General features: G+C 43.5%; 1 protein-coding gene across 11 annotated transcripts; it reads left to right on the top strand.

Moving 5' to 3' along the window:
- Window positions 1-308: 308 nt before the first annotated feature.
- On the top strand, window positions 309-14,078 carry LOC100119919 (peroxidase). 11 transcript variants are annotated; one of them, XM_032597986.1, is made up of 13 exons: window positions 309-471; window positions 6,841-6,984; window positions 7,101-7,416; window positions 7,783-8,000; window positions 10,640-10,813; window positions 10,890-11,086; window positions 11,169-11,355; window positions 11,433-11,778; window positions 11,851-12,007; window positions 12,095-12,265; window positions 12,351-12,549; window positions 12,621-12,726; window positions 12,803-14,078. In XM_032597986.1, the coding sequence occupies exons 2-13, from the start codon at window positions 6,852-6,854 to the stop codon at window positions 12,888-12,890; spliced, it is 2,292 nt and encodes a 763-aa protein (XP_032453877.1). In that variant the 5' UTR covers window positions 309-471; window positions 6,841-6,851; the 3' UTR covers window positions 12,891-14,078. The 11 variants fall into 11 exon arrangements, with proteins under 11 accessions (XP_032453877.1, XP_008203495.1, XP_031783451.1 ...); XM_008205273.4 differs by having other exon boundaries at window positions 310-471; window positions 7,113-7,416; XM_031927591.2 differs by having other exon boundaries at window positions 340-471; window positions 7,065-7,416.
- Window positions 14,079-14,168: the final 90 nt, after the last annotated feature.

Below are 14,168 nucleotides of genomic sequence, written 5' to 3'. Positions count from 1 at the left end.
TACTACAAGTCTTCTTGTAAGTTATGCACATTTCCCAAGCGAGCGCAGAAGAAGAAACCAATGGTCCCGGCGTGAATGACGAGAATGACTTGGCGATCGGGGTCAAAGAGGAACTGATGAAGGCACTGAATCACACTGTGCAACACAACAAGAGATAATATGTTCTTAAAGATGCCGAGCGAGAGAGGGAGAGAGTTTTAAAATGTTTATGTGTGCGCGCTCACGCGCGCGTTGCTTGCGACGTTTAAAATCACGGGCGAAAAGAGGAGGCAGCGATAAAGATTACAGCTTAATGGCGTTGACTGCTGATATAAGCGCATCTCGGCACTACTGTACTCTACAGTGGCTTTGAGGCCTCCTAGTTGGTTTCATCTTTGGCAAGAGGAAGCACGTTCGCTTGTATTTTGTATATAGTGTGCTGTTTTTCCGTTTTTTTTTTTTTTTGGCTTGGGATATGCTGGATCTGTAACTGTGAGTTGATTTTAATTTAGAAATTATAACGGCGAGTGCATTAAAATAAATTGCATCTTGCATAAGTTAATAATTTATTCTCTTTATCGATTAAGATTTTTACATTTGGGAATGACGATAAATGATTAAGCCAAAATAATGGCCGATAAAGACGGAATTTTTTTCAATTTACATAATTGCAGTTTTGCGTGTAATAAATGAAAATAAGAGAATTACTTTATCAACTGATGATAAATCGATAAACAGCTAGATAGTTTGCGGCACTCGTTGTTAGAGTTCTCTGCGATGCAATCTTTCGAAAAACTTCAAATTAACCAGAAACTCGAATAAATTGAACAAAGTACGATAGTTTATCAACCACTGCGCAAGTCACTGCGGAAATCAGTCAATCTTGATAGTAGTCGGAAAGAGTTACATTACATGCGTGAAAGAAAAAAATATTCATATCGCATGTTTTCGATACCAAAATAAAACTTGCAGGGATGATAATGCATCTACAGATAACTATATAAATAGCATTACATAAATATCACTTTACTTAAAAATTCATCGATCGAGTTGAAAAATAATCTAAAGATGTCTCTGCGATATGAAATTAATATCCGCGAACGATTTAGTTTTAAAATTCAAAACTTAAATAGCCCATTCCGCACATTGCAAGTCGAAAAGGTCATCAACCACGACTATTGAAAAGCTATAGCAGCATATTGCTCCACATGCACCTGTCTCGTGTTCCCACTCCCTCGTTATGCAATCTGTCAAAAAAGAGCAAACCCATGTCATCGATTTCGATTACTCGATACAGATGTAGCTTTTACCAAGAAGGTGACATTACAACCCATATGCACACGCAAAAATGAGTATAACGGAAAAGCGACCGATTCGCCGCCGCTTACGTTATTTCACCTACACACACACAAGCTCGCGCGCTTCACTTGCCTGCGCTGCAGCCTGCAGCGGAGTCTCCGGATTATAACAGAGAGAGAGAGAGAGAGAGAATCACGATCCCATCACGTGCTCGCCCGACCAGCTCCGGTCTTATTCTTCGATGTGTATACCTGTCTCACTCTCGCGAGCGCTCTTTAGTCTCGATCAGCACTTTTTCACGCGAGGACGCGAAAAGCACGTGTTTTGGCTGTCGTGTGGGGATTATGCGAGAGGCTTATTTTTAAAATTTAACGACAAGCTCGTAATTTACATGCGCGCGCGCGCGTACAGGAAGAAGCGGGTTTTTATCCTGTTTGGAATTTTTCAAAAGCAAATGGACTGCAGTTTTATCGATTTTCACTCTACGACAATTCTTTGAAGATAACAATAGTCGCTATCGGCTATTCTTTCACTTTGCAATGGGATCAATGATTGTTTAAGCGATACACTTAAAAATAAACTCTAAAACCGCGCATCCGCGATCATTGATTTTCTGCAAATAACCACGCCAATAATTATTCTCGTACTTCAGAACCCTTCCAAATATTATAAGGTCGTTGTCCTAAAATATCCAAGTCTTTATCATGATTCGAAATAAAACCAACCAACCCTTTTCCGCACATCGAAATTACGGAGGCTCCCATATACCCGTACAATAGCTCCCCTCGAGCGCATGCGTGGCAGGTCTGCGTTTTTTCTAGAAGCCCCCGTGCGAGATCCGTATGCGCGCTGCCCGCACACACACATACATATATATATATATATATATATGTGTGTGTGTGTTCATGTATGCGCTCGTCCACCGCGAGAGCGCACATATTCACAGAGTCGATTTCGGTCGAGCCAAGCGGACGCACCGCGCTCTACGAGCGACTTTTCCAGTCAGCTTCTCGAATATTCGACTAAACTCCTCGTTGACACGGCCCGAGTGTGCTCCTCCCTTTTACATCGAAGTGATATTTTAATTTGAGATCGATTAGTCATTATCGTTGCGAGGACAACGAGGAGCGTCGTACAGTGCGCGCGCGCGCGCGCGCGTTCGCGATCGATAAGGAGAGACGACGTGAGAGAAGTTTGGCTGAAAGCATCGTCGGTTATCTCGTTGATACGAAGTCGGGAGGACCGCAGCGCGACGACGAGGTTCTGCCCAATGAGAGCGTCCTCAGACATGGGCGTGGATGACACGTTGGGATTGCTCTGTGGAAATCTACGAAAAGAGGAGAGGCTCAAGAAGTCGTATCTCGGTAAGGCACACACTGACGCGTGTATGTAATCTGAATTTGCATGTGCCTTGAGTGTACCTATATGGGTTTATTGTACTTGTGTATATATATAGAACGCGATGTGTCAGGGAAAGCCGCGCGAGGTCGAAGAAATGCTCGATGTAAATTGCCCCATCGACGACAATAACAATAATACGAGCGAAATCACTTTAATCCGCTTAAATCGACTGAACGATTCGCCAACTGCAACGCTGTAGGAGACCGTCTTATTTGTTGCACCCAACAAATGGCTTGTCAAGTGCATCGCATTATGCAATCATGGTTATTTGCGCCGTTATTTTCTTTTCGCGTGCAGTCGCGTCTGATAGATGCGTCAATTGAGAGAAAATGATATGCGCGTTATTATCCAGTTGAGTGCGTGCAAGTGGTCATTCAGAAGATGATCGCAGAGGCGCTTTTTACTGTATTTACAAATCGAATTAGAGCGTATAACTCATTTGCAGAGCATAAAAAAAGTATTACGAAGAGAGTATCGGTTCACGAGTCTGAAACTCCATTGGCAGCAGTTAGAACGACAGCTCGAAAATCAACGAAACCGATCTTTGCGATGCACTTATACCACTTCCTCTAAAAAAATCTCCTCCCGAGAATATAAAGAATCTTACCGAAAACTTGCCAATTCCAAGTTCAAACAAACTTACCGATCTCCTTTTAACTTACAATAATACAGAGAGGCGAATCCGCTGCGCATGCGCATGCGCACCTGCAAGCAAAAACCGGTGCGGCAGCATCGCAGCGAACGCCGACAACAACACGGCTGTGAGCACGTGCTCAGCGAGTGATAGACCTTTTTTTCTCTCCACAAACACACACACACACACACACACACACTCCACTGTTTGCCTCTCGCTCGTTCTGCCGGCGAACGAGCGAGAGAGAAAGCCTCGGCTCCGGCAGTGGTGGGGGTCGAGCGTCGTGGATAGAGACGGATATACGGCTCTCGAAGCGGTGCGAGAGAGAAGACAGAGGTGAGAGAGACGGCAACGGCTTCGCTACTTTTGGCGTCGGTAGGCAGTCTTCTCCGCAACACGTCGTCACCTGGACGCGTCCCAGAGAACTCGGTCAGGCTGTTTTGCACTGGTTAGCGCATAGAGTACATCGGGGCTGTCGTTCATCGCGATTATACAGAGCCACAGAGGTGCGGTGATCTGCGAGAGACACTCGGTGCATGCGCAACTCGCGCGCGCGAGAGCTGCACGGGAGTCGATGAACTTTCTCGATCTTCTCTGTATACATCGGAGCACAACTTGTGTTTGGAGCCGATTTTGCCAAGACACGCGTGTTGTTAGCGCGAACTGAGAGACAGTGGGATATCGAAGTGTGAATTTCGAGACACACACATCGAGAAAGTTGTCTTTACTTGTTGTTTTGGCGTGGCACTGTTACACGTAAACGCCCACACGTTGACATCGCTTCCTAGAGACATACGGCCGATTTTCGTCCTACATTTATGAAGCCCATCAGTATCGTCAAGGAGATAATGCTTCTGGCGCCGGCGACGAACAATAATCGTTGGGTTTACACGATGCACGGGCTCGAGAAGCCGATGGACCACGTATCCGGTAATTTGCACTGTTTTGTTTACTTTTACGCCTTTGCAGGAGTGCGAGTCGAAAGGCTTTTTTTCGTAATCAACACGTGGTGTGTCGACGATGCACATGTCAACGACATCGAGATAATGATACCGATTGTTTTCATTCGACAATGCAAATACATATCTTCGTCTCACATGTTCAAATATTACACCATTCATAATTGTTCTCTTTATTGTGTTTGAAGGCGATTTAGAGAGAGAGAGAGTCGTAAAAAAGAACAACAAAGGCCTCTTGCAACCATTGACTCAAAAGCCTTTTATAAATAACGCAATTAAGCAATCACATCCTATAACTAAACGATACCCTTTCGAAAACGAGAAGGCATTTAAGAAAATAATTCGCGTTACCATATCCGCGAACACAATCCTACATTGTATACGAAAACTCGACCTATTATAAGAAACCTTGATCCACATACGGGGGACACCTTATCGACCAAGTCCTTGAGAGTCAGCGGCTCGAGTTCGCGCGCATTTCATTCGCGTATAATCCAAAGTCTCATCTGCTTACATACCAACGCTTTCAATAGAATCTCATTGAGATCGTCTTCCCTTCTCTGACATACGTATCTGCCGTATAGCGTCATCCTTGTCTAGCCGCCGGATTTCCCTTCTCGACGCGGCCGTAAGGCTATTTGAGTTAACCGCTGCAGCTGCCGGTACTTTTCCGCGCTCGGGTCGGCTTTTCCATGGAACGGAACCATACACCCGAGAGCGCCGTACAATTTATTGTTGTCGTCGCTACCGGTATGTACGTGCGCTTGTTTAGTCACGTAGGCAATTTTAACGTCAACTTAACCGATTGGCGCACGTTGATGGCTTTTGCATTAGTCACCGCGAGAGGCTATTCTAGAATGTCGCGTGATGGTTATTGCCGTTTTATCTCGATAATTGCGATCGAATGACGATTTAGAGATATTCTTTGCAGGATAAAAATGTCTTGCATAACGTTATTATTTCACGTCAATTTCAATTCGGCTTACGTACACGTTACACGTTGATAAATCGAAAAATTACTACACCGCACGCGCGTTATAGAGTCATCTGCTGCGACTCGACGAAGCACCGCTTGACTTTTCGTCTTCATTACCATAAAGCTCATAACGTGTCACACACTACTACGCATATGCAATGAATGACGAATCGCCGCATCTTTTTATTCGCGGCTCTAAAAATATCTGCACACAGTCGCTGCTCGACGCTCGTTAAATTCGCGCAGAGGTCGCGTTTCACACGACTATAAATGAAAGAGCTATATGCAACAACGTGTATATAGCGTCTGGAATTTCGATGCCTCGTCGTCGCGTGTTTACGTCGAGATATTTTTTTCTCGCAGGTCAGACGAGGTTCTCGCGTTGGTTTGCAAATTTTTTCGCTGCAGGTGATATATCGCATATAGAAACTAACGAAACACGAGGCGTCGCACTTAGCAGAACATGTGCATGTATAAGAAATTTTTCTTCGTAACAAGAATTTCAGTTATACTTTTCCTGCATCAGAGATCTTATCTCACCGATTGAAACTTCCTACTATAATCGATCTATTTACGATCGAGTATACAGAGCATCTCGATAGCATCTCTGTAGTGATTTTGCAATATTGCGATCGACTCCCCCACGCACGTACACACCTATATAACAAGAAAAACAAACGTTTTTTTCTCGTAAAAAATCCTTATCACCCTCGCGCCTCGCGCATACACGTAAGCGCAAAAGTAATAATCACTCGGCTACTGATAAAATGCAGGCCGACCCGCATAGCGTCCTTCTATTATCTCTGCTCAGCCCTGATACGAGCGAATCCATTATATCGACTCTCGTGATACTATTATGCTCTCAATCTCTCGGTCGCTCTTTTTTTACTCTCCACACATCGCCTGGCTATAATCGCGTATAATGGAGAGTTTATATATAGAAGCCGCAAAAGAAAAAAAAATAAAAGACCGTCGCGACTTGTTGACTCCTCGAGTCTATTTATTTTCGCGGATATGCGCGCCCGTTACGCTCCAGCAAGGTCACTCGGACTAAAATTGTGATACGTATATAAGCGAACAGCGAAAGAGAGAGAGAGAGAGAGAGAGAGAGAGAGAGAGAGATATAAAAGCGCGCAGTTCACTCCCTTGTATCGTCGTCAGTGGGCTTATCGAGAGGCGAATAATAGATGCGCGGCCTCTTGGTGGGAGATAAGAGAGAGCCGCGCGCTGTTGTCGACGCATGTCACGAATACGAGAGATCGTTTTAGTACACAGAGATCGGTTGGATCGCTAGTATTATAGCTTCTGGTAAAAATCTATCTTGTTTTTTTTTCTTTTCTGGGACGTATCTAGGGGAGATTAGGTTATGAGCGACGTTAATGGCATTGTTAAAGCTAGCAATAAATGAATTGCCAGCGATTATTCACGCTTCGTATTTTTCATTATTTTTTTTTTTTTTTTGTTCTAAATGCGGCACTTTTGACCTACGAGGAAACATAAAATTTTAAATGCCGTAACGATCTGTTGCGCAAGCTGTCGCTTGAGAGAAAAGGAAAATATCTGACGAGCGTTCGCTCTGTTGAATTTTGCAGCTGGAGGAGTGATGGCGGGCTCGGTGTGCACCCTCGCGGTGCTCTGCGTCTTTCTGCAGACGATGGGCTTCTTCGGACCCCAGAACACTATCGGCGCCTTCAAGCTGCCCTTCACCCTGGATAACTACCTCGCCGGTGGTAAAGGTGAGCGCTTTTTACCTTTTTTTTACATCGTCAATTTTAACGCAACATTATTAACGTATAAATGTTCGTCAATTTTGAAGAAAACCCCGCTCTAAGCCCGGTAAACACGCACCTAGATCTGTTCGCAGGATTGCCGGTATGGGAACCGGGCCAATCGATGATCGTGGACACCGGAGCCTACGGTACCAAGAGACTGCCGCCCATCGACGACGCGAGTCTCAACGCCTCGGTCAAGTACGCGACCGGTGTCTTGTCGCGCATGGAGCGAATCGAGGCGAACCTGGTGAACGCTGGGGTAGCCCCTGCTGCCGATAGTCCGGCTCACAGTCAGTTCGTGCACTACTACCCCAACGACGCCGCCCTGGAGAAAGGACTCGAGGCTATGGTGGCCATCGGGGCGTCGGCGCAGTTGACCCAGGCGCATTGTATCAGGTTGGTATATCATGTTTTCCTCGATGGGGATGTTTGGCCTTGATGAAGGTTAATTGGTGTTTGGATAGTCGAGGCTTCTACTGAGTCGTAATTGACGCGCAGCGTTTGATGGTTTAATAGTCTCCGCGAATTGATCGCTGTTTCGAGAGCTTCCATGCTTGCGCGTCATCTGTAACAATGTTTAGGAAAACGATTAAATTAATATCTTATCACATGATGAACGCGCTCAGCGATACAGTATAATACCGATTCAGGGTTAATTAGCTCGACCGAATAACCGATCGATGAAATTGCGGAATCGCACATTGTTGATCAACGGAGTTCAACGTATCCGACGAAAATGTTCAACGATTATTTTTTTGGCAGATTCGGCTTGAGCGCTATCGAGTGCGCGCGCTACATCACGACGGTGAGCCTGGGCAGCACTTCCCTGGGCACGTCCTGCAACGCCCAGCAAGAGGCCGATTGCAATTTGGACTCGAAGTACCGAACCCTCGATGGCAGCTGCAACAACCTGCAGAATCCCAAGTGGGGCAGTGCTTTCACCGCCTACGCGAGGCTGCTCTTCCCCCAGTACGCTGACGGTAAGCGATTCGTTTCCGTAAAAATTATCGACCCTGTCTGTCAACTGATGCTGATTAATCCTGTGATTCCCCCTTTTCACGCACACGCCTCGCCCATCCTTGGAGTGAATAATTCTAATCATCGATTGCGAGTGATTAGTTAGTGATAACGAGTTTTTTATTTTTCAAAATTTTTAAATGATATGATTGGATTGAAAATTGTGGAAAAATTCGTATTACTATCTAATTTTCTTTCGCATCAGCGAGAATCGTCTTCATCGATCGATCGGACGTGTATATAAGAGGATCGTCACTATAGATAAGATTGACGTTTGCTTTTTAGCGTTTTACGCCGGTGCCGCGTTTGAATATTTGATGATTCTGCTTTTGAACTTTTAAAGCGAAATCAATCTTATCTATTTTTAGCCGTAGCTATGCATTGAAATTAACTTTTTCAGTAATCCTTCTAACGATCATTTGTTCCGGAGCGGATAGCAAGACTATTATTGCACAGCATTCGATCAATAATTCTAATCTTAATTAGCTGCATGCAAATGCATTTAAAATCTTTTTTACGATAAGAATACTGAATTTAACTCTGCACAATGACGAATGAAAAAGATTTTAAATTTCCGTAGTTTAGTTCATAATCACGAATTAACATTGTAAACGCTCATGATACGTTCATTTTTAATCTAATAATATATTCTATGCATTAAATTATGAGATCAGTCAGTAACGTTATCATTTGCGTGACGAGAAGCATTGTAAAGTAACGATAGAAAAAACAAAACGCTCATTACATTCGAGTATTGACATTTTTACAATACAAAGGCTGTTCGGTATCTAGAGTTCTCTAGATGATAAGTTTTATCTATTGTTACTAATTCAGGTTAATATCCCAAAGCAGCCATAAATATCGTGCGTTGGTCAAACAATAGGAGACGCAGTAATGCTGGCAATAATTCATAATTCTCATTTTTCAAACTATTTTTAGGAATAATATGGATTTAGAGGAGGTTATCGCATTCTACAACTCAGCCTTGCAAAATTTTTTCTTACAGTTTTTTTTTATAAGGGTTTTTTTTTATCTTCGAAGAGTCTTTGTAACTTGTCGCTAGCGTGATTGGTCAGACTGAAAACGATTGAATATTGATGAAGCTATTTAAATTGTTGACATTTTTCTTCAAGTCATGATAATTACATTAACATAATCGACGATTTGCTGTTTCTACGTTTTCACAGCTTCTTATTGTCTGTGCACGGTTCTCAGTTGACATACGAACTTGCAATTTTTATCGAACGCACCAGTATGCAGTTTATTTTTAAAGCTCTTATATTTTTCACATTTTTTTATTTTTGAAAATTAATAATCGAACAATTATTTCCAGCCTTTGAACGTTTGGCGTGTCCCTTTATCCTTGTAACGAATCCTTCAATTCTATTCGATCACTTTAACTAAATCCCTGACAATCTACCGATGATCCAACGATCCTTTCACGCCACTACGACGATTAAAGAAAAAACAAACAAACAAAAGAAACGTTATATTTTTTCTGTCATTTGCATTACAGTTAATGTTGTGCGCATTAAGGCACATAGAGCATAAAATCCCCGAGTGTAGCAGTGAAAATAAAATAACTGCCTACAATAGGGTGAACCGGTCGGGAGATTATCCAGCAATAGACGTGTATGTAACCTAATTCGGCTATACCTTTAATATATAAAGTATATAAGTATCATAAGAGAAATATTTATATACACGCACACGCATACAAACACCGACTGAACCGTCGTATTATATCTCTGTTCTTCTTTTTCTTTGGTTCACAATAACGTGGAGAACGGTGCGCGGGTCGCGGCATATGATTTTCCGTCCCTCGAACGAGCAAATCGCTTCTAGAAGATGCTGCGCTTAAATGAATAGGAAATCACGTCTGACGAGCGACACGTGTCCGACGCGAGAACTTGATATGCTATTTTTAAGAGAGCGTATGTATCCGTGCTATCAGCGCGCGTAATCTTCGAATCGAAATCGATTTGCTCGGCACGAGGAGGAGTTTTATAAATTATTCCTGCATTTTGCTCATTGCAGCGCGAGAGTCGATTTGCTTCAGTGACATTCGTGCGAGCTTCTAGGGAAACTTCAAAGCCTGAGTCGTGATTTTTTTTTTCTCATAATTCGAATCATTGTCATCTCTCAAAACGGGTTTACACATCATTGTTTACTAACGATCGTGACCCTGTCATTATTCATAGGGTGAATTGCAGAAAAGTCAAGCAAAGTCTTTCTATTGCAATGAAGACAGAAGGCTTCGAAGTTTTGGTATGCAGATTTCTCATAGACAGATTCTAGGCCAGTTGTAGGGGGAAGGCGATTTACACGCGTCGATATAGGTGTCATCGGCTGAATTTTAAAGTTTTATCACACACTGTTCATCGCGCGCTGCCATGTGTCTACTCTCGCGCTGCATGAACTCTCATCTAGAATATAACTATCCAAATCGGAGTAACTCGTCAATCCTATTATTGCAACATACGTTGAAAATTTCATGACAAACTTGACAAAATCAAAGATGAAGACAATGAAAGTTACTCCGATTTGTCGAATAAGCAATGAGACGAAAGCGTTCGGTGACTAATGCTAATTATGGGTCCAGGCATCCAAATGCCGAGGAAGGAACGAGGAGTGCACTCCCTGCCGAACGCAAGAACCGTGAGCGTCGCCCTTGTCAGTCAAGACGAGAGGACTGACGTGTCCAAGACTCTTGCCCTAATGGAGTGGTCCCAGTTTGTCTCAAACGACATCTCCTACACTCCCATTCGCAAGATGAGTGAGTATTCTCTTTCTAGTTTGTTAAACACATTCATCTGTATACCAGAGTTACTGATCTTTTTCTGCGTTTACAGTTTGGACCGGAAAAGCGATTTCATGCTGCAGAAACGACGGCCAGTGGCCGCTACCACGTTACATTCATCCGGACTGTGATGCTATTTCCGTTTCCGATAACGATCCGATTTACGGAAAGCACAACATTCGTTGTCTCAACTACGTTAGGTCCCTACCAGTTCTCAGGTCCGACTGTACTTTCGGACCAGCCGAGCAGGTGAGTCGTGAGCGATGGAATGCTTAATCTACATCTGTGTTATCACCCAGACTGGTATACTAATGACGATATTTTCCTTCAGATGAACCAAGTGAGCCACTTTCTGGATGGCTCGAGCATCTACGGGTCGACCGTGACCAGATCAAGCGAAATCCGCTTGTTCCAAGGCGGCTTATTGCGCGTCAACGTCAGAAACAACCGCGAGTACATGCCGGTCGCTCACGCCGAACCGGCTTCTCAGTGCAGCTCCAAGAACTGCTACTTGTCTGGTTAGTATACTGAGTCGTAAAAACTTAACCTAACCGTCATCTCGAGCAACGAGACCTAATTGAAAAATGACTTGCAGGCGACGACCGTGCAAATTCAGAGCCGCAAATGGCTGTGATGCAGACCCTGTGGGTACGCGAGCACAATCGCATCGCCCGCAAACTCGCAGAGGTCAACCCCGAGTGGTCCGACGAGACACTGTACCAGGAAGCTCGACGCATCGTCATCGCCGAGATCCAACACATCACCTACAAGGAGTGGCTGCCTCAGCTCCTCGGCAAGAGATACGCCAGCTCCATAGGACTGAACGTCGCAGGCAACTACAGCGGTGCGCCTTACATCTCATACGGCGATCCGGCTGTCAGCAACGAAGTCGCCACTGCTGCGTTGCGCTTCCTGCAGTCGCTCAAACAGGGTAAACTGAGGTGAGTTCAGTTTCGTGTTTGACATTCCGAGTTCATAGCTAGGAGATATTACAACGAATTCGACGATTTCAGGATGACGGACAACGACAGGCTAATCAACAACAGCATCAAACTGTCGGACTACTACTACAAGCCGCGATCGATCGAGAAGAGCGACGTCTTCGACGGCCTCATCCGTGGCCTTGCCACCCAAACCGCTCAGAAAATGGATCTTCACCTGGTCTCCGATGTAGGTCACCAATTTATTCATCGAGCGATGGTATTATACGCGCGTGAAACGATGAATGGAATTAACATATATTTCGTGTGCCGATAGATAAGTCACGAGCTCTACAAGACCAGCGGCGAGGTCGGCCTCGATCAGATCAGCCTTGACATTCAGCGAGGTCGAGACCATGGCCTTCCCGGCTACAACCACTACCGCAAATACTGTGGCCTGCCTTCCGCTAAGAGCTTCAACGATTTCTTGGATTACATTCCGATGGGGGTGAGTTTTCACTGCTGTTTTAATTGTTTTTGAATTTATTTGAATAAGAGTACATCTTTACTAATTTGCAAATTCGCTTTTCTAGACGGTTCGCAAGTGGCAAGAGCTGTACAAGCGACCTGACGACGTAGACCTTGTCATCGGAGGCATGGCTGAGAGGCCAGTCGATGACGCCCTCTTGGGACCAACTTTCCGCTGTCTCCTTGCTACGCAGTTCCTCAGAGCTCGTCGGACCGATAGATTCTTCTATGATTCCCTCGATCAACCTCATCCTTTCAATATCGGTAAGTGTCAAATACTTAAAAAACGAGCCTCGTAGTTGATCAATTTTACTAATGTTAGAATGTTCTTTCAGCGCAACTGAACAGCTTGAAGAAAGTAACTCTTGCACGAATTTTCTGTGATAACGGCGACGACATCACCAAGATGCAGCCGAACGTGTACCTTAAGCCGCAAGAAGGGTAAGAATAAACTTGGTTGGTTTTTTAAATCATTAAACCAAGAAAAAAGCTAATCACGAACTCGATCGCCTTTCAGAAACGAACTCAGACCCTGTACTGACTTTGAAAAGATTCCAAGTATCGACTTATTCGCCTGGGCGGAGAAGGCGAAGGCTTACCGTTGAATAGTTTAGAGATTGACTCGTCACTCTTCGGATCGAATGTCTCGGCTGGACGTATGATACGCGCCGAGACAGAAGTCGAAAGGGGAGATCATCCTCGATGGTTTGGCGAATCTACAGAGCAACACATACAGTCGACGAGCCCCATAGCAGGATGAGACGAACGGTCGGTAACAGCTGACTGCAATGGAAGCTTCTGCAAGATTTTTATCCTATAGAGCGCAGTATTGCGTGCACGACATCGAGATGATTTGGAAATGAAATTTACAAATTCGATCAGCTCGGCCAGAGCGAGGAGATCTGAATAAAATTACGAGTATTATTTTTTAATCTTTGACTAAAGCAATATCATCGTGTTTCGAGATTTCAGTTTTTAATTTGTGGAGTTACTTTATTTAAATGTTTTTGTGGAGTAATAAATAAGAATACATCATTCTTTTCACGAATCAAAGTGTTTTTTGTTACGACGATCGTTCAGATAAAAGTAAAAAAAAAATAGTTTCTGTTGTATCATATTATTGATTTCAAAATACTGCCAAAGTATTAATATCAAACTTTTGATCGCAACTATTGCAATAAGCGAGTACAAGAATTTTCAAATTTGAAAACAAAAAAAAGAACAATAATTGGATCAATACCAACGATTGGAACAAATGTAGCATATTATGTTCAGCTATCATACATACCAAATATACAATGTTGTATAACGACGAAGAGGGAGATACGCGAATGCAAGACCAGTGAAAATTCGCTCGAAAGTGACTTGTCAATCCTATAGCTTAGAGTTCAGAGAGCTTTCAAGCTTCATCTGTGGCTCTCTAGAGTGAGTTTGCGTGCGAGTGGATGAACGCTTGAGAGATTAAGTGATAATTTTATGCGCTTTAATAATTTCCATTCTATACATAAACTGTATTTATTTCGCGTGTATACGCAACAGATGTACGACTCTAATTAGTTTTTAAAAAAAAATGCGACGTATACTTTATATATTAAAGTACTGACGTTCTTGCGCACAGTACACGAAATGCGACTGATTAACTGTTAAGAAGAATAAACCTAGATCTGTAGATATCCAGTCTTTATTTTCTATAATCTGATGTACTTATAACGATTCGCAATATACAAATCAACAACGATCCGTTGTTCCCTGCGTGAAGAGACGAACGTTAAATAAACATCTTGAAGCATATACATAGCGAGTATCTCATTCACTTGCGCGAAATATCAGCGTCAACAAGTTTTCTCTCTCTCTCTCTCTCTCTCTCTCTCTCTCTCTCTCTC

This window comes from Nasonia vitripennis, chromosome 3 (genome assembly GCF_009193385.2).
Source record: "Nasonia vitripennis strain AsymCx chromosome 3, Nvit_psr_1.1, whole genome shotgun sequence".
Classification (NCBI taxonomy): Eukaryota; Metazoa; Arthropoda; class Insecta; order Hymenoptera; family Pteromalidae; genus Nasonia; species Nasonia vitripennis.
This window is presented reverse-complemented; position numbering and strand designations above follow the sequence as displayed.

What these genes read in the sequence shown, in the direction of transcription:
- LOC100119919 (XM_031927589.2), top strand. Translation starts at nt 4,132, where the DNA reads ATGAAGCCCATCAGTATCGTCAAGGAGATAATGCTTCTGGCGCCGGCG. An exon ending in TGGATTACATTCCGATGGGG is followed by an intron (nt 12,266 to 12,350) that starts GTGAGTTTTCAC and finishes TCGCTTTTCTAG; the next exon opens with ACGGTTCGCAAGTGGCAAGA. An exon ending in TACCTTAAGCCGCAAGAAGG is followed by an intron (nt 12,727 to 12,802) that starts GTAAGAATAAAC and finishes ATCGCCTTTCAG; the next exon opens with AAACGAACTCAGACCCTGTA.